Raw genomic sequence first — 19,505 nt, 5'->3', positions numbered from 1 at the left:
AGACAGAAAGGGCCACATAAACCAAGACTTCATCAGCCTGAGACCAGAAGAACTATATGGTGCCCAGCTACCACCAATGACTGTCCTGACAGGGAATACAACAGAGAGTCCCTGATGGAGCAGGAAGAAAGGTGGGGTGCACAACTCAAATTCTAGTAAGAAGACCAGACTTAATGGTCTGAGACTGGAGGAACCCCTGAAAGGATGGCCCCCAGATTCTCTACCAGCCCAAAACTAAAACAATTTCCGAGGCCAACTCTTCAGACAGGGATTGGGCTGGACTGTGGGACATAAAGTGATTACTCATGAGGAGGGTGCCTCTTAGCTCTAGTAGATACAAGAGGCTAAACAGGCAGCTTCTGTCCAGTGGTGAGATGGGAAGTCAGAGAGGGTTAGGAGCTGGTTGAATGGACATGGAGAACTAGAAGTGGAAAGGAGAAGTGTGCTGTCACAGTACGGGGAGAACAATGAGGGTCACATAACAATGTATGTGTAAATTTTTGTATGGGAGACTAACTTGAAATGTAAACTTCATTTAAACTACAACAATAAACAACAACAAAAATGGCCTATTTTTTGGAACTAGACCACACAGCGTTTCCTCTAAGGCATCTCCAGAGTGACTTGAACCTCCAACCTTTTGGTTAGTAGCTGAGTGTGTTAACCATTTGTACCACCCAGGGACATACACTTATTTACTTATCAAATAATAAGCATACATTGGCTAATAAGATAAATAGAAAATTGGAAATTATTTTTATTCAAGTTTGAGCTTGCACATTTCAACTGTCTTCCTTATTTGCTTAATAAATAGGATGCATAATTTTCTCGTAAGTATTCTGATTAGATAGTGTTCAATGGTGTGTGTGTCTGTGTGTCTTTTCTTTTAAATTTTCAATTAATGTTTTCCTTTAAGGCTTTTTGCTATTTAAGGCAGGTTGTTTTGCCTTTGCATTTCAAAGATTCAAATATGGAACCAAACCAAGAGAGAAATGGAGACCTTTATTACTTAAAACTGTGATAAGTGGTTTAATATGATGAGGTAGTAGTTGAAATCTGTGCTCCTGGAGTCCCAGATTCCACATCGCTCGCTGAGAATACAGCCATGGCAGCCATGCTGTCAGAGCAGACGCCTTTAATTTGTGCCTGCCCCATCTCTCAGGACTTTGTCCTTACACCATACTATTAAAGGGTCTTTGGGGTTCAAGAATGGCTACAGGTAAGGTTAGGCAATCATTTGAAACTTAGATGGGCACTCAGATGGACAAAGACTGAATATCTCTAGAAGAAAGATGGAGATCCAGTTTGGGAAAACATTTAGGGAATACTTTCTAAGCTTGAGTATTTCAGATTTTCACATTCATTTTCTAAAATAATCATAGTGCTTTTCTCAGTCATCAGGGTACCACCTTTTCTCCATGTCATTGGCTCTAGTAGGATTGTCAATACAGCATTCCCTCTTCCCTGTCGCACCCACAGGGATAACATATGATCCAGGTATGGCCAATCATACTATGTCATTTTCCTTGGCAACACTAATTAATCTTGGGCATGTGACCCAAGAGGGGCCAATCAGAGTCCTTTCCTGGGACTTACTTATAAAAGGTGGAAGATAGATGCTCACTTTTCACTGGAGTTGCTAAGCTAGGAAGATGGGTATCTGAGGCTCCTGGTGGCCATGTTTCCTGACACAGGGAGAAGACTGGAAGACTGTCCTCAGAATACAGACAAGCACAGGCAAGCTCAGCTGAGAGATGGACAGAGACTGAGAGGAGGTGGTACTGAATCTCAGTTCCTAGCCCTGGGCCCGGGTTCCTGGGGCTCTTCCTTCAATCCCATAAACAATTCCAATAACATTCCATCTCCATAAGCTAAGAAATTCCCTTTTGGCTCAGGTTGGTTAGAGTTGGGTCTTTGTCATTTACACTTTGAACTAAAGAGTTCTGTATAAAGTATGAGCCTGTCTTAACTGGGGAATCACATTGTTACTAACTTCTTTAGTTGACCAATGGCTCTCCAGCTGGCTGCTAACGAATGCTACCTACCTTTCATATCAACTTTATGTTGGCATCCCATGTCAGTCTATATGTTAAGAAAAAAATGTAAAATTTATAAATTAGAGTGGGGAAAAACACTTCCATGCTTGTGTTAACAAGACAGGCAGTCCCCAGGTTATGGACAACTCCTACTGGCCCTTTAATATTATGTAACTTTGCCCTTACTTGAAACAATTGAACCAATCCCTACTCACAACAAATCATCATAGTCACCTTCACTTGCTGCACGTGCAGTTTTTAAATAATTGAAAAGGCTTCAAGCTTTTTCTTGCACTAATCAAACCAAAACCCCTGCCATTGAGTGGATTACGATTCATATGGAACCTATAGGACAGGACAGAACTGCCTCATAGGGTTTCCAAGGCCGTAAATCTTTAAGGCAGCAGACTGCTGCATCTTTCTCCTGTGGAGTGGCTGGTGGGTTCCCACCACTGACTCTTCGGTTGGCAGCCGAGTGCTTTAACCACTACGCCACCAGGGCTCCTTTTCTGCACTAAACCCACTGCCGCGGAGTCAATTCCAACTCATAGCAACCCTATAGGACAGAGTAAAACTGCCCCATAAGGTTTCCAAGGAGAGCCTGGTGGATTCGAACTGCTGACCTTTTGGTTAACAGCCAAACTCTTAACCACTATGCCACCAGGGTTTAAGCAAGGCTAAATAAGAACTGTATGCACTTATTCCAACTTACCTACAAATTCAACTTAAAGACATAGTTAGGAATGGATCTCGTTCATAACCCAGGGACTGCCTGTAGCAGAATTATATGAATATAAACCAGTTGCCATCAAGTCAATTCCAACTCATGGAGACCTCATGTGTCAGAGCACAGCTGCATTCCATAGGGTTTTTAATAGCTGATTTTTCAGAAGTAGATTGCTAGGTCTTTCTTGCGAGGCATTTCTGGGTACTTGAACCTCCAACCTTTTGATTAGTAGCCGAGCATATTAATCATTTGTACTGCCCAGGGACTTTTACATACATATACTGCTACCCATTTAGCATTTCTGAGCACACGGAGAAATGTGCATTCATTACTGAATGTATCTATTGATGCAGGAGTTTGAAGCACAAAAATTCCGATCCACATCTTACTTTCTCACCATTGTTCAAAAAAGGTCAAGAACCAGATTGGGGAAGAATCATAGAAAAGCTTCCATTCATAGACGTGCTTGATTCTTCCTGTCCATATGTTTATGCTCTGCTTCTTCCCCCTCATCCAGAGCTGAACATCTTAAAGAAGATGGCAGGTACAAACATGCTCCCTTTTAATTACGTGACCAAATTGCTGCAATAACTGATTGCCAGTTAAATGATTATAATCAAGTGCCCATTGTGCATAACAATCATTTAATGACTGCCATCCAAAAACACTGTAATAAAGAGAGCTTTAATGAAGAAAACTGGAGGCAGGCCAAGGTTTATGGTGGTTTGCTTAAAGGGAAAGAGAGGCATAATCTATATTTAAGATTAAAAGAAGCTTTTAATCCAGATGCTCAACATTAAACAAAGGAGTCGAGTCGTGTTTTGATCAAAAGTTACTGCATGCATAAAATAAAGTAACATAAATGTTCTTCTAGAAACAAAAGCTCAAGTAAACTGTATTAAGTAAGTGTTTGTAACCATTTGTTTTGGGAAAAAATGAAAAAGAAGAAAAACATCTGATTTTCATTTTGGACGAGAATATTCGGCTAAAATAAAATATAAGGGAAAAAGCATTTTATTTCATTTGTGTAATATCACTGAAACCAGAGTGAGCTACCACTTAATCTACCTTGTAACCCGTAATGGTGCCATTCTCCTTTTACTGATGCTGTTTATTTTTGGCCCTCACTTTGCTAGGCCAGGCCTCTATCTCTGGAAGGTGTAATTATATTCTCACACAAAGTCCTAATTGAAATGGTTTTGATGATCTCAGCTCTAGCTAACAGTAGTTCTCATCTGACGGAAAGAGGGAAAAAAAAAAACACTCACCACATAAAACTCAGAACAACTGGCAGCTACCGCCACTGCTGATGCATGGAGTATTTGGCTAACAAATTAAGGCTGTCCAATTCCTAGAATTGCAACCATTTTCTACGAACTGATATGTAGCCTGACCACAGATAAACACCAGGGCCTCCAAATTTTGCTAGTGAATGCTGGGAGAAGACTAAAGCACCATAGTTAAGTCTGCTCAAGGAAGAAGAAAGAAAAAACAAAAACAAAACCCAAAACTGTTCCTATAGGTTAGACCAGGTTTGGATTCCCAGATAGCTTTCCCTATATCTTAAGGTACAAAGGAGCAGGACATGACCCTCATTAGGGCTGAGGGAAGCTGTGCAGTGTGTTCCTCTGTCCACAGAGCACCGCAGCCCTTGGGAAGTCCTGATGATGCCGCAGGGCTGCGAAAAGACCCAAGGGCACTGAAATCCCACCGGGGATTCATTCTGCTCCAAAGTGACCATTCAGGACAGAACAAACTGTCCTGGCACTCTTGAGGTGCTCCAGGATGTCCAGGGCTCGTATATATATTCTCTCTCTCAGGTTAGGGAAAAGTAGCTCCTGCCTAACTGGGATAGAGGACACAGGCCGGGACAGATTTTCTAAGACTATTTTAGCTTAAAACTGAACTAGAAGGTGTAGGAATTCAAGAGCCTCTCTGACACTAGGATGTTACCCTAAATTACAGGTTATCAACACATTTCTCTCCAGGAAGTTCCCACTTTCTCTTTTGTGCTACAGGTATATCAAATCACCCCACAGCCTGTAAATTACTGGTCAGGGGTGGGGTGGGTGGGTAGCATCAGCATCTGCCTTATCTAAGTCTCCCGACAGCATGTACAACGACTGTCACTCACAGTACAGGCCACTGTAGAACATGTGCCCGTAACTCAGGCTCTTCTCCTTCACACTGCAAAGTCACTGCCAAACTCCAGTGCTCCTTAACCCTGCCCTGGGCTTCCACCACACAAGAAGTGTCACTCCTGTTCCTTTTCTTCACCAGTGGGTGGGGAGTACCTGGGCAAATGGCTTAGTCTCTCTGCACCTCTGTTTCCTCCTCTATAGAAGGTGACATTAACAAGAGACCCAGCTTATAGGTCTTTTTATGAGGATTCGATGAGAGGATGCTCATAGAGCCCCGTGGCTGGCACATGGTACTTGTTCAGTAAATGGGAACTGAGTTGTGTTTACAAGAAAATCCAAATTCTTTGGCCAGGCATATGATAATGTTAATAACAATGACAACTTAGCCTACCCTGCTCAGCCCAAAACATTCTTGTTTCTAACCCTTTATCCCCCAATCTATTCCGCATGTAGCAGCCAGAACTTTAGAAAAATGTAAACCACTCCATGTCACCCTCCTGCTTAAAACACATCACAGACTCAGTCTCAGGGCCCATGAGAATCCACGTCACTTGCTCCCAGCCTAGGTCTCCAATCTCACTCCTTCCACTCACCCTCTTATTCATTAGACTTCTAGCCATATGTTTTCCTCCTGTTCTTTACACTGGCCAGGCTTGCTCCCTCTTCAGGGCCTTTGCACAGGATGTCCCCTCTGTCTAGAAGGCTCTTCCCCCAGGTCCTCAAATGGCTGATCCTTTCTCTGCATTCAGGTCTCAGCTTAGAGGCCACCTTCTCAGAAAGACCCTCAATGGTCTGACAATCTAAATGATCTAACTCCTGACCTCTATTCCTGACCCCTCCAACTCCCACATCAATTCATTCTATCCCCACATCCTGTTTTATTTGCATAGTGCTTAAGACTTGCCGAAAGTATCATTTTCCCCTTGTTTTTGGAATTAGAATGTAAGCTCCACGGAAAGAGAGGTTTTTACCCTGTCTGTCTTGTCTACCAGTATCCTCAGTGCTTAGAAGAGTGCCCAGCATGTAGTCTGTTGTTGGTAGTTGTTGTCGAGTCAGTTCTGACTCATGGTGACCCTAGATATGACAGAAAAAAATGTCGCCCAGTTCTGTGCCATCTTCATGATAGGTGGTATGTTTAGTGCCTTCCAACATAAGGGGCTCATCTTCTAGTACTACATCGGATAATATTCTATTGTGATCCATAGGGTTTTCATTGCCTAATTTTTGGAAGAAGATTGCCAGGTCTTTCTTCCTAGTCTGTCTTAGTTGGAAATCTCCACTGAAATCTGTCCATGGGTGATCTTGCTGGTACTTAAAATACCAGTGGCATAGCTTCCAGCATCATAGCAACACACGAGCCACCGGAGTATGTCGGATAGTGGAGCATCCAATAAATATGTTGTATCCTCCCACTGAGCCTTGCACAGGGCTGCCATTGTGCAGGCACTCAGTAAGTGACAGATGAACAGAACTGAACTGAATTCAACAAAGTGGAATATATCCAGGGCACAGATAAAACATCTTTCCCTGTCTTGCCAAATTGGATGTACAAGAAGAGTTCACAACTATGACCTGTCCTTATCACAAAGTTTAGGGGATCTAGAAAATAGTGGATGTGTGGGTTGCATAAGATATGTAGGGCTTTCCAATGTTTCTTGGTTCAACAGAATTCTGAGATGACACGAATATCTAAATTCACAGCATGCCCGTAAATGAGGGCAATGGTAGTTTGGTGGTTGAATTCTCACCTTCCATGTGAGATAGCCAGGTTCAATTTCTGGTCAATGCACCCCACGTGCAGCTACCAGTTGTCTGTCAGTGGAAGCTTGTGTGCTGTTATGGTGATGAACAAGTTTCAGCAGAGCTTCCAGACTAAGAAAAACTAGGAAGAAAGGCCTGGCAATCTACTTCCAAAAATCAGCCAGTGAAAACCCTACGGATCACAACAGTCTGATCCCATTGTGCATAGGATGGCTGTGAGTTGGGGACAGCTCCACAGCAGCCAACAACAAGTAAATAAAACAGCAAATTAGCATACTGTGAAACTCTTGATTTAATATTTAGATATATTCCCAGTCAGCTTCAGATAGAAGTAGAGTGGGATTTGGAGGCAGAATTCATCCTTTTTTGAACATGAATGGCACCATAAACTATACCATATGGCTTCATACTTAGAGACAACCCTATCTTAAATTCATTCTTACTGCTTCAAATGTGTTAGTCTTGGCCCCTCAACTTTAAACCAGAAATTAGATCTCATGATTTTCCAGTATCTAGAACTCCTGGCCTAATTCTTGGAAAATGGGCTTTGGGCTTACCAGGCTCAGAATCCCCGGTCTTCTACTACTACTAAGATCTTTGGCAAACTATTTATCCTCTTTTAGCCTTAATTTCCATGTCTTTTAAGTGGCAATGATGATACCTATGCCAGAAAGGTGTGCTAGAACTAAATGAGATGATCTCCATAAAGGGTCTATTGAAGTACTTAATAAGTACTTACCGGATAAGTGGTAGGAGCTGAAAAAATACTCACATGGGGTTGCCAACATGGAAGGGAAAGAATGCTGGGAAACAAGTATACTAATAAAACCAAAAAAACCAAACCAGTCAATTTCAACTCATAGTGACTCCACAGAACAGAGCAGAACTGCCCCATAGGGTTTCCAAGGCTGTAATCTTTATGGAAGCAGACTGCCATGTCGTTTCTCCCTTGGAGTGGCTGGTGGGTTTGAACCGCTGACCTTTTGGTTAGCAGTTGAGTGCTTTGATCACTATGCCACCTAGTCTCCTTAAGTATATTAATAATGACAAGAAAAAACAAATTATAAATTGGAAGAAATAAAACAAGGCCTAAGATGCTATAATGCTTTATTATCACTTCCCATATAAGAATCTGCAAACATTGGTATTTTATGACAAGTAGCAGTCAGGTGTCCCTGGATATCAGAAATCATTGGTTAATTACAAAGAGAAAGTTAAGGGAAAGTATGTTCCTGAGAAGATTATTTCCTTTAAATCTACATAGTATACAGAGAACGCATGGCAGGATTCCAGAGCTAAAACAACTGAGAATTTTAGTATTCCTTGATCTTATCAAGAAACACAAGTTATCATGAAAAACTGTTGTGTTCAAATCGCTTCATTTGGCATTCAAAGGTTCCAACACAAACACTGGAGCTTGCTCAGCCCTCTGTATTTCCCTTTGCTAACCATACCAGTTTTCCAACTTTTCACCAATTTTCCCTGACTCTCAGGCCATGTGATTTAGGTGAGGCTATCCCACCCACTGGAGTCCCTGGGTGGTGCAAAGGGTTAACACACTCAGCTGCTAACCTAAAGGTTGGAGGTTTGAGTCCCTCTAAAGGTGCCTCAGAAGAAAGGCCTGGTGATCTACTTCTGAAAATTCAGCCACTGCAAACCCTATGGAGCACAGTTCTGCTGTGACACACATGGGTCGCCATGAGTCAGAGTTGACTCCACGGCAACTGATTATTCCACCTACTACAACTAGGGATGGAAACATACCCCAGACCTGACCAATGACAGTTACCCCCTCCCCCACCATAGTGATTAGGTCACTAGTGGACCAGTAAAGTAGGACATCAGCTAGAGTCACTGGGAACAAGGCTCTTTCCACTGGAGTTGCTAAGTTTGGGGATGTAATATTGGAGCTCCAGCTGCCATATTGCTATCAAGATGGCTATGAGAGCCTAAGAGAAAAGCCAGGCAAGAGAAGGAGATAGAAAGGTCACTACTGATAGAAAGTGTATATTTCTGGAACACTTGGATCTAGTGGTGCCTAAGGCTAAAACTGCCATTCATGAATTTTTCAAGTTACATGAACAAATAGAATGCCTCCCCCCAAAACAGCTTAAATCTGTTCAAGTTAGTGTCTAACTTGCAACTAAAAGAGTCTGACTGATTCAGTAATCTTGCAGTTTATCCTAAGGGAGTTATCTAAAAAGGCAAACTGCATGAAGTACTTTTTTGAGTTCTCTCTCTTTAAAAAAAAAAAAAAAAAAGGGAAGAATTGGAATATGTGAGACACTGGGGAACAATCTGCATGTTCTCACACTAGAAATTCCACTTGTCCAACATCTGTTGAATATATATGTATTAAGGCAACTGCGCTGTAAGGTTACTATAGGCGGAAGACCTTCTACTTATTATGTCCCTCATCCTTCATCTTCATCTCTTCACCCAAGACTCACAGGTTCATTCATTCATTCAAAAATCTTTTTGCTAAAATATTGTATGTTCTCACTTACATGAAATATCTAGAACAGGCAAATGTATAGAGACCTAAGTTTATTAGTGGTTACCAGGAGCAGGAGGGAGCGGAAAGAGGGACTATTGTATAGGAAGCACTTAGTATCCGTTTATTGTGATAGAAAACTTGTCAACAGATAGTGGTGATGGTTGTACAACATGATTAATGTATTTGGTGTCACTGAATTGTACATGTAAAAAGTGTTGAACCAGCAAATGCCGCGTTATATGTATTTTTTTACAACAACAATTGAAAAAAAAAAAGTTTTGCTAAGTATTGAATGTGTGCCAGGTACTATGCTACATCCTGGGGGTACAAAGACGATTGCAACATAGTTCTTACTCTCAAGGAACTAACAAATAATGACGAGTCAGTGTGACAAGTGTTCAAGAATGTATGTATAGTATGCCATGGTGGTGGAGGAGATCAGAAGGGGAGGAGAGGGGACCCAGCGGAGCCTTCAGAAAGTGTGAAGGCTTGAAGAATGAGCAGGCACCTGCCAGGCAGAGAGAACAAGTACAAAGGGATAAGCATGGAGGGTGAGGAGTCCAGGGGCTAGGGAGGACAAGCCTGAGAGGTAGGCTAGGCTGAAGCCTAGCTAGACAGCTGTCTGTGACCGCCCTGCTAAGGAGCTGACCTTATCCTGAAGCAAAGGTGAGTCTTGGAAGTCTCTGCGTAACATATTCCGGTTTTCGTTCTAGAAGGGGAAGCCTGGTGGCCATTGTGGAGGACGAACTGGAGGGGACAGAAACTGCAGGCAAGACTGTGTAGAGACTCGCTGTGGCCTACTGAAGTAAACTGGAAGTGGCTGTGGGAAGTATTGATGGGGAACAGACAGACGAGAAGGCAAGTGTCTACAATTCTAACCTGCAAACAACTGAAAACGAATCCCGTGCAGATGGTTTGAGAAGAATTCTGGTCAAGGGGATTATCTGTATCTCAAAGACTGAACAAGAGCGTAATGGGGGGAAGGTAAGAAATGCCTGTGCTTTCCTCAGTCTCTGAGTCTCAGCTCCTCCACCCTAAGTGTTCTCCCTCCCGTCTAAATCCTGCCCACCCCCAAGCCTCAGCTCAATTCCCAGTGCCCTTCTGCTCTATCTCCTCTGGTGGCCCCAGATCCACACAGATGCCTTGTTTATAAAATTTCCTACTACCCTCTTCAGCCAAGCCATCTTCTGCTGACAAGTCAGGGCATGGTTACCAATGGGTCTGGCTTAATCGTTGGTGCAAATGAGAAAACTCAACAAGAGATGAGAGAGCCATAATGCAAAGCCCCAACAAGACTGGGCAGCTAGAAACACTGTTTCAGCATTTCCACTCAATCCACCCACACAGAGCTTTGAGTGCCAGAGGGGTAAACGTGCAGAGTTAGCAAACACTAAATAAATAAATAAATAAATAGGTCCACTTAAGGTAGTGGTTCCTAACCTATTTTAGACCAAAGATACCTCTTGAGAGTTAAATAAAACCATGCTTTCCCTGCCCCCATATATATACATGCAACATTTTATATACAGTCCCTGGGTGTTCAGGAACCATCCTCACTCCAACCACTCAAGCTCAGTGCGGTCCATAAGAATTTAGAGGAACAGCTCACAGAGTTTGAGAGAATGAGAAAGGAGGGTCAAGAGGTCCTCTTCTCAAGGCTCAGTTTTCTCCATGACACAGTTCATTGCCATGAATACCACCTCATCGCAAGGAGAGGGCAAATGAATAATGTGAAACCCAGTGCCCAAACTTTTATCTGTCCACCTGTCCTGAGCAGCCCAGGGCCTAACTTTTGGTGGCTATGGAAAATCTTGGAATCTTAGTAATTTCCTAGGTGCTAAGTAGTAGTGGAGTGGGTCAGTGGTACAATTTTCACCTTCCACGTGGAAGTCCTGGGTTTGATTCCTGGCCAATGTACCTCATGCACAGCCACCACCCATCTGTCAGTGGAGGCTTGCATGTTGCTATGATGCTGATCAGGTTTCAGCAGAGCTTCCAAATTAAGACAGACTAGGAAGAAAGACCTAGCAATCTACAGCAGTCCGACCCTGTTGTGCATGGGGTTGTCATGAGTCAGGGGCCCACCCTATGACAGTTAACAACCAAGTAAAGGCATGGGGTGGGAGACGGGAGAGGCCTGGTCCAGGCAGTAGAGAAAGCAGCTGGGTTCTTCCAAGGAAGGGGAGGGGAAGCCCATTCTCTCTGCCACAGATTTCTTCCATCCTCATTCTTCCCTTATGCAGAGACTGCAGATTCCTCGGATGATTTTGTACCAAATCCAAATGGTTAAAAATAATTTGCTAAATACCTTCCTAGATAAACTGAAATCTGAGACTTTTTTGAGCCTCGTCCAACCATACTTCAAAGGGCAAACAGGCCTGAGAGTCATGCTCTTTCCTAGTGGAGTTTCTGAGTCAGGCTCCTGCCTGTCAATCATCTGATGTCACAACTCAAATTGTGCCATCAAAAGCTGAGTAAGCATCCCTAGGAAATACAAACCCAACTGTAAGAACACAGGTGTTTTCCAAACACAAAATATCTCTGTCCAATTTCTAACTCAGCGACTGTATATAAATTTAGCCATGACACTGGGAGAGGAGGTTTTTTTTTTTTTAATTCTGTATTATTTTGGCACATAAGAAGTTGAAGGTGAAAAGAATAAATGATTATGTACTAGTCACTATTTTATGCACTACAGTGGCAAAATACATAAGGTCTCTGCCCTGACGGAGCTTATATTTGAGTGAGGTTTGGGTGGGAGACAGAAAATAAACACAAATAAATAAATAATATCAGATATAATAAACGCCATGTAGAAAATGAAATAGGTAATAGAACACAGAATGATGTAAGTACTATTTTTATGATCAGTTTACAGATGAGGAAACTGAGGTTAGGTGAGTTGTTCATGGCTTCAGAGCTAGGAAGTAGAGAATTTAAACTCAGGACAGTCTGATTCCAAAATTGTTCTCAACCACTATCCCATGCTATCTTTTCAGCTTCCAGAGAAACTAAAGAATCTAGAGAATAGATGAGATGAGAGACCATCACTATTTTAAAAAGTCACTTCCTTTAGAACCTCAGCAAAATGATGAGCTCTATGAGTTCAAATGAGGGTGCTATAAGCTACCATTCTGATGCTAATACAACTAACATTCCTGTTTCTGCATGTGATATGCACATTGCTATGATGCTGGACATGTTTCAGTGGAACTTCCAGACTAAGATGGACTTGAAGAAAGACCTGTCGATCTACTACCGAAAATCAGCCAATGAAAACCTTATGGATCACAGTGGTCTGATCTGCAACTGATCATGGGGATAGCACAGGACCAGGCAGTGTTTCATACCATTGTGCATGTGGTCGCCATGAGTCGGGGGCTGACTTTATGGCAGCTAACAACAGTAATTCTTAACACAACCCTTTGAGATGGGAATCGCTGTCCCTATAGCTCACAAAAGGACATTAAGGCTCAGAGGATTTAAGTAACCTGTTGAAAATCACGGAGCTTAAAAGTGAGAAAGTTGGAATCCAGGCCTTATGCTTCCAAGTACACTGCTTTTTCCATTACACCATGCTGCCTTCCAGAAGACTCCCCAAGGAGCTAAATTTTTCTCCCAATGGGAGACAAGGCAGTAACTAACTTGGCAGTGCAGACAGAAATGAGTGACTGTTATGTGTCTCTGCCAAGCAAGTATTCATTCCCTTTGCAATGTAACTTGGACACAAAACCTAATTGATTTTTAGCAGTTAAGCATTCTAGAATTTGCTGAAGAATTTTCTCACCTTCTCCATATGGGGTCCAAAGTTAAGAGGGGAAAACATATTTATGTCTCATTCAAAATTTAAAAAGTAATAAACCCTTCAAGCCCCTGGCAAGTTTCTTTAATCCACTCTAATCATGTTTCCTTGTACAACAAGTCTTGTGATGTCTATAACAGTGTCTCGCTATAGTAACAGCAGCCTTGATGTTGGAGTTCTTCTTCACGTGCCTGAGGGATTATTCCATTTTCCACATTAGGAATAAGCCGCAGACTTTAGGTTCTAAAACCGAGCCAGAAACACTGACTAGAATCCAGATGCCCTAAATATAATTAGAACCGAAATTTACTGCCCTCTGTGAGACACAAATGAAAAGAATGTACCAACTTCCAGAATACTGGTCCAGAAAGCAAAATCATGAATAAAGACAACACGGGTTCTTTTTTGCACTGAGAGGCTCCTCAAAGTTAACTGGAAACTTCCTAATTATCTCCCCTTATTCATATCCCTGGCTTTTTATTTTGACAAAAGCCAAACATACTAGAGAAGGAGGACATGCTACAGGCTCCTCTTAATAAACCAGGCTGCCACATAGCTCTAGAACTTTCTGGAAGTGTCCTTTCACATAAAAAATATTTAGGTTTCCAGGGATTGATCTAATAAATAAAAAATGATTTTTACATAAACACACTCTAAACAATCTCTTCTCTCTTATTAAGAGAAAGAAATTTACTAAACTCTTTAATGGAAATAACATCCTCCTATTACACCAGTTAACATAAGATAGTTATGTTTCTCACATTAAGTTGCTATTGTTAATAATAATAATTATAATGATTAAAATAGATATACCATTTATTGTGTACTTACTATGTGCTAGGAATCATGCTAAGTGCTTTAAAAACATCATCTTATTTAATCCTAATAGTATCCCAAAAAGCAGTTATTATTTCCATTTTAAAGTAAAGAAACTGAGCCTTAGGATTATTCGGCCACTTGCCCAAGGTGACACAACTAGTAAGCAGAGGAGCTAGAATTTGAATATAGGGGATCAGACCACAGAACCTATTCTGGAATAAAAAGTAAAAGTACCTTCCTTAAAAAGTTAAACATGGGACTAACAGAGCACAACTACCAAAGCTTCCACCAGACTGAGTCTAGCACAACTAGATGGTGCCCGGCTACCACCAACTTCTCTGACAGGGATCACAATAGAGGGTCCTGGACAAAGCTGGAGAAAAATGTAGACAAAATTCAAATTCCGAAAAAAGGATCAGACTTACTGGTCTGACAGAGACAGGAGAAACCCTGAGAGTGGCCCCCAGACACACTTTCAACTCAGTGCTGAAGTCACTCCTGAGGTTCACCCTTCAGCCAAAGATTTGACAGGCCCATAAAACAAACAATAATACACATAGCTCAACTATGTATATGAGACTAAATGGGCACACCAGCCTACGGGCAAGGATGAGAAGGCAAAAGGGGGGAGGAAAGTTGGATGAATGGAAATGGGGAATGCAAGGGTGAGAGGGGGAGAGTGTTGACATGTTGTGGGGTTGGAAACCAATGTCACAAAACAATATGTGTATTCACTGTTTAACGAGAAAACTAATTTGCTCTGTAGATCTTCACCTAAAATACACACACACACACACACACAAAGTTAAACATAGAACTACCATATAACCCAGGAATTCCACTCCTAGGTATATGCCCAAAAGACCTGAAAGCAGGGACTCAAACAGATTTACAAGTACACCAGTGTTCATTGCAACATTACTCACAATAACCAAAAGGTGGAAACAATCCAAGTATCCACCAACAGATGAATGAATAAAAAATATGGTATATCCATACAATGGTATAGTATTCCACCACAAAGAGAAATGGACTTCTGATGCACACTATGATATGGATGAACCGTGAAAACATTATGTTAAGTGAAATCAGCCAGGCACAAAAGGACAAATATTGTATGATCCCACTTATACAAAATATCTAGACAGGTAAATCCACTGAGATAAAAGAAGATTAGTAGTTACCAGTGGATGGAGGGGAGTAGTAAAAGTCCCTCTGATCTCCCCCTAGTCCAGAGAGCTCTGCTTCTAGCTACTTGCTGTCATCGAGTCTTTCTGGATTAAACTTGATTTTCATCGAAATAACTTTCTTTTGCATTGGTATCTCATTTGGGGGATATTTAATTAAATTATATAATTACAACAACAAGTTCATCTGGCATTCACAGGTTTGGCAAGAAACACAAATGACTCTTGGAAAGCATTATGTCTGAACTGGTGGGAGTAGAAGTATGCAGGTATACCAGAAACCAGTCTCCTGGCCGAGCACATCGGCCTCCCGTGGGCATCAGCTCAGGCTCTACCAAGGGAGTGCAGAGTTAGTTAACCTGCCAAGTCAATTAAAGGAAAGTTGGTTAGGAAAGTTTTACTGAAAAAAAAAAAAAATGTACATATATGTGTGTACATACATGTATACACACACACTTTTTTTTTTAAGTACATCATGCCTATTGTTTTCCAACTTGCTCTTGTCACATAAATTATGGAATCATTCATCTCCTGATGGACACTGGAGGTTGCAATAGACCCTGTGGTTTTGTTTGCCCAGCATGCACACCTGCCTTCTGGGAATAGCAAACACCCTCTTCTGGGAATTGTTTCTTCCCACCACTCAAACCATGTTCCTTTATAGACCCTGCCTCTCTAGCCAAAGCTGACTCTTCAGAAATGAGCAACAGACCTAAGCCGGGTACCTTTTGTGATTGACATATTTCACTCAGCATAATGCCTTCCGTATTCATCCATGTTGTGAGATATTTTGCAGATTCATCACTGTTTTTTATCATTGCATAGTATTCCCATAGTGTGTATGTACTGTAATTTGTTTATCCATTCATCTGTTGATGGGCACTTAGGTTGTTTCCATATTTTTGCTATTGTGAATATAGCTGCAATGAATGTGGGTGTGCATATATCTTTTTTCTCTAGGCTATATTCCCAGGAGTGGGATTGCTGGATCATATGGTATTTCTAGTTCTAGCTTTTTAAGCAGGCACCACATCGTCTTCCATAGTGATTGTACCATTTTACAATCCCACCAGCAGTGCATAAGAGTTCCAAACTCCCCGCAACCTCTTCAACACTTGTTATTTTCTGTTTTTTTGATTAGTGCCAGTAATGTTGGGGTGAGATGGTATCTCATTGTACTCTGTCCTATAGGGTCACTATGAGTCAGAATTGACTCGAGGGCAACGGGTTGGGTTTAATGGCTAATGATCGTGAGCATTTCATCACGTGTCTGTTAGCTGCCTGAATGTCTTCTGTGGTGAAGAGTCTGTTCATATCCTTTGCCTGTTTTTTAATTGGATTATTTGTCTTTTTGTTATTGAAGTGTTGAAGTATTCTATAGATTTTAGAGATGAGACCCTTGTCAAACATGTCATACAGAACAATTTTTTCCCAATCTGTAGGTTTTCTTTTTCTCTTTTGGTGAAGTCTTTTGATGAGCATAAGTATTTAATTTTTAGAGGCTCCCACTTGTCTAGTTATCTAGTTTATCTTCTGGTGTCTGTGCATTGTTAGTTATTGTTTGTATTGAATTTATGCCATATATTTGGGCCCCTAGTGTTGTCCCTATTTTCACCTAAAACACAAAAAAAGAAAAAAAAAATCCAAGTGCCACCTTTAAGCAATACAAAAAGAACCACTTAACTCAGTGCGCAAATAATGGATCCACCTAGTTATGTAGCACTATGCTTGCTAATTTTTTAACTGGTTATTGTTGCTTAAAATAAGACATTCCTCTTGAGATGGCTCAGAACTGGGAAACCGACCTGTGTGACTGGCAGTATGTTAAATCTCTGTGTAAATTTCAGACACGGGAGAGGCAGTATGATGCAGTGGTTAAGACGACAGACTCCAGAACAGTGTACCTTACTCACAGGACTGTTACGAGGATTTTCTATATTAACAGAATATATTAATATAAAATGTTAATATAGTAATATAATATGATTGATAAATTAATATATTAATAAAAATTTGATATACTTTGTCTTAGTCATCTGGTGCTGCTCTAACAGAAATACCACGAGTGGATGGCTTTAACAAAGAGAAATTTATTTTCTCACAGTCTAGTAGGCTTCAAGTCCAAATTCAGGGCATCAGCTCCAGGGGAAGGCTTTCTCTCTGTTGGCTCTGGAGAAAGGTCCTTGTCGTCATCAATCTTCCCCTGGACTAGGAGCTTCTCTGAGCAGGAACCTCAGGTACAAAGGACGCGCACTGCTCCTGGTGCTTCTCTCTTGGTGGTATGAGGTCCCCAACTCTCTGCTTGCTTCCCTTTCCTTTTATCTCTTGAGAGATAAACGGTGGTACAGGCCATACCCCAGGGAAACTCCCTTTACGCTGGATCAGAGATATGACCTGGTAAGGGTGGTGTTATAATCCCACCGTAATTCTCTTTAACATAAAAATTACAATCACAAAATGGAGGCCAACCACACAATTCTGGGAATCATGGCATAGCCAAATTGATATGCACATTTTTTGGGGGACATAATTCAAACCATGACATACTTATATACATAAAGTGCTTTGAACAACATCTGGCACATAAGCACTATATAAGCATCGGCTGCTAATCGAAAGGCCAGTGGTTCAAACCCACCAGCTGATCTGCTCCCATAAAGATTACAGCCTAGAAAACTCTATGGAGCAGTTCCACTCTGTCATATAGGGTTGCTATGAGTCAGAGTCAACTCCATGGCACACAACAACAACACTGCCATGATAAAAGGCTAACAGAACAGGTCTGGCAGGGTGACAAACTGTGCCTTTATTTTCCCTTTTTTCCTTAAAGCCAATTACTATGGCTGTTATTGGACAAGAACTAGGTAATCCATTACTTCCCTCTTCGCTTTGGCTTCCAGGAACCATGGAGTTACATTTCATGTTCAACTTTGGATGCTTTCCCTAGTTTAAGTTTTCTAATAAAATCACTTCATTTTAAAACTTGGCTCTGATCTTTTTATTCTCATTTTAAAGGCTTTTAGGTTTAATCACTTCTATGGTTCTGAGTGTAACTATCTTAAATCTTTTTTTGGAATCAGACAGAGTGTACATAATATACAAATATGTATTTGTCAGGTTCCTGGTGCTGAATGTCAGCCAAGACACGTGTTGGAGATGATATATTTTTATGTATGACACATAAGCATGGCCTATCTATGAATCTAGTTTTTACCATAATCATCTAGGAATACAGGGCAAATCTCATGTAACATTCCACAGAGATATCCAAAAAGGCTTTTATTATGTTGGCATTTCACTGTAATGATCATCGTTAAAAATGTCATCCCCCCTTCTTATGCTAGGGTCACTGTTCCTAGGACAGAAAGTGCAGCTGAAGTCAGAGAAGTTCAGTCAGACAGAAGACAGAGGGATTATCTTGTTGAAACCAGTTCGTTCTCTTTTTCATCCCTTATCTTGGGATTCATAGAATCAAAAAACTTATTTATTTCAATTACCTAATTTTGTAGAGGGAACTGAGGCCCAGGGTGGAGAAGTGACTCGCTTAAGGTCACACGTGTGTTAATGCCTGAGTGGAAAGTACAACCCAGGTCTGCCTCTAGGCCCAAATTCTTTCTAAAATGCCAAGATACCTTTCTAGACCACTGAAATAGAAAGTGAAGACATTTGCCTTGAGTGGCCAATTAAAATTTGAAACTTGAAATGTATTACTTTGTCGTAGCAAATTGGAGGGCTGTTTAGAAAGCAAGGCACCAGTTCTATAAAAACCAAAGTACTCTAGGAAGTATTTCTGCTGCAAAAATTCATTGACTTTTAAGGCATTTAACGTGTGCTCATTCACTTAGAATCATGGGCCAATTTCAAAACTAGAGAACTGAATCATTCATTCAACCAGTACATAATTATTGGTTACTTGCTATGTACCAGGCATTCTGCTATAATAAACAGTCCTTGGTTTCACGGAGCGCAAGGTCTAGGGCAAATAGTCAACACACGTGCTACCATTCCTCATTCCCTTAAGTGTTCACGACAGACCACTAATTGATTATATGACCATCTTTCCTGCTGAATCTGGAATTGGCCTCAAAATCCTTCCCAAAACAACCCTTTAAGTAGCCACAAGCAATTGTTCAGAGAGAGGGACACATGAACTGCAATCTCTTTGTCATCCCTGGACCAGCAGTATGTAACTACTAGTAACTAGTATAGTTACCGTGGTTATTAGTTGCAGTTGAGTTGGCTCTGACTCATAGCGACCTTATGTACAACAGAATGAAATACTGCCTGGAGGCCTAGTGGCACAGAGGTTAAGCGCTCAGCTGCTAACTGAAAGGTCGGCGGCTGGAACCCACCAGCTGCTCCTCGGGAGAAAGATGCGGCAGTCTGCTTCTGTAAAGATTTACAGCCTTGGAAACCCTTGGAGGCAGTTCTACTCTGTCCTGTAGGGAGTGGGTTTTGGGTTTTAAGAGACTCCAGTTCTCTTTCACTTGAAATTTCCATCTCAGGCTAGGAAGCACCCTCTCTATCTTGTGTTT

General features: G+C 41.4%; 1 protein-coding gene across 2 annotated transcripts in view; it reads right to left on the bottom strand.

Moving 5' to 3' along the window:
- Positions 1-19,505, bottom strand: part of ATG7 (autophagy related 7) — a 306,857-nt gene that overhangs the window by 100,202 nt on the left and 187,150 nt on the right. The window contains exon 18 of one of the 2 annotated variants that reach the window (XM_023739140.1): positions 14,803-15,329. The exons of the other annotated variant lie outside the window; for it this stretch is intronic. Within the exon in view, the coding sequence (XP_023594908.1) occupies positions 15,321-15,329 (9 nt within the window). The 3' untranslated portion in view covers positions 14,803-15,320. Of the gene's footprint in view, positions 1-14,802; positions 15,330-19,505 lie in introns of those variants that run through there. 2 annotated transcript variants of the gene reach the window in all.

Source organism: Trichechus manatus, unplaced genomic scaffold (assembly GCF_000243295.1).
Source record: "Trichechus manatus latirostris isolate Lorelei unplaced genomic scaffold, TriManLat1.0 scaffold00001, whole genome shotgun sequence".
Classification (NCBI taxonomy): Eukaryota; Metazoa; Chordata; class Mammalia; order Sirenia; family Trichechidae; genus Trichechus; species Trichechus manatus.
This window is presented reverse-complemented; position numbering and strand designations above follow the sequence as displayed.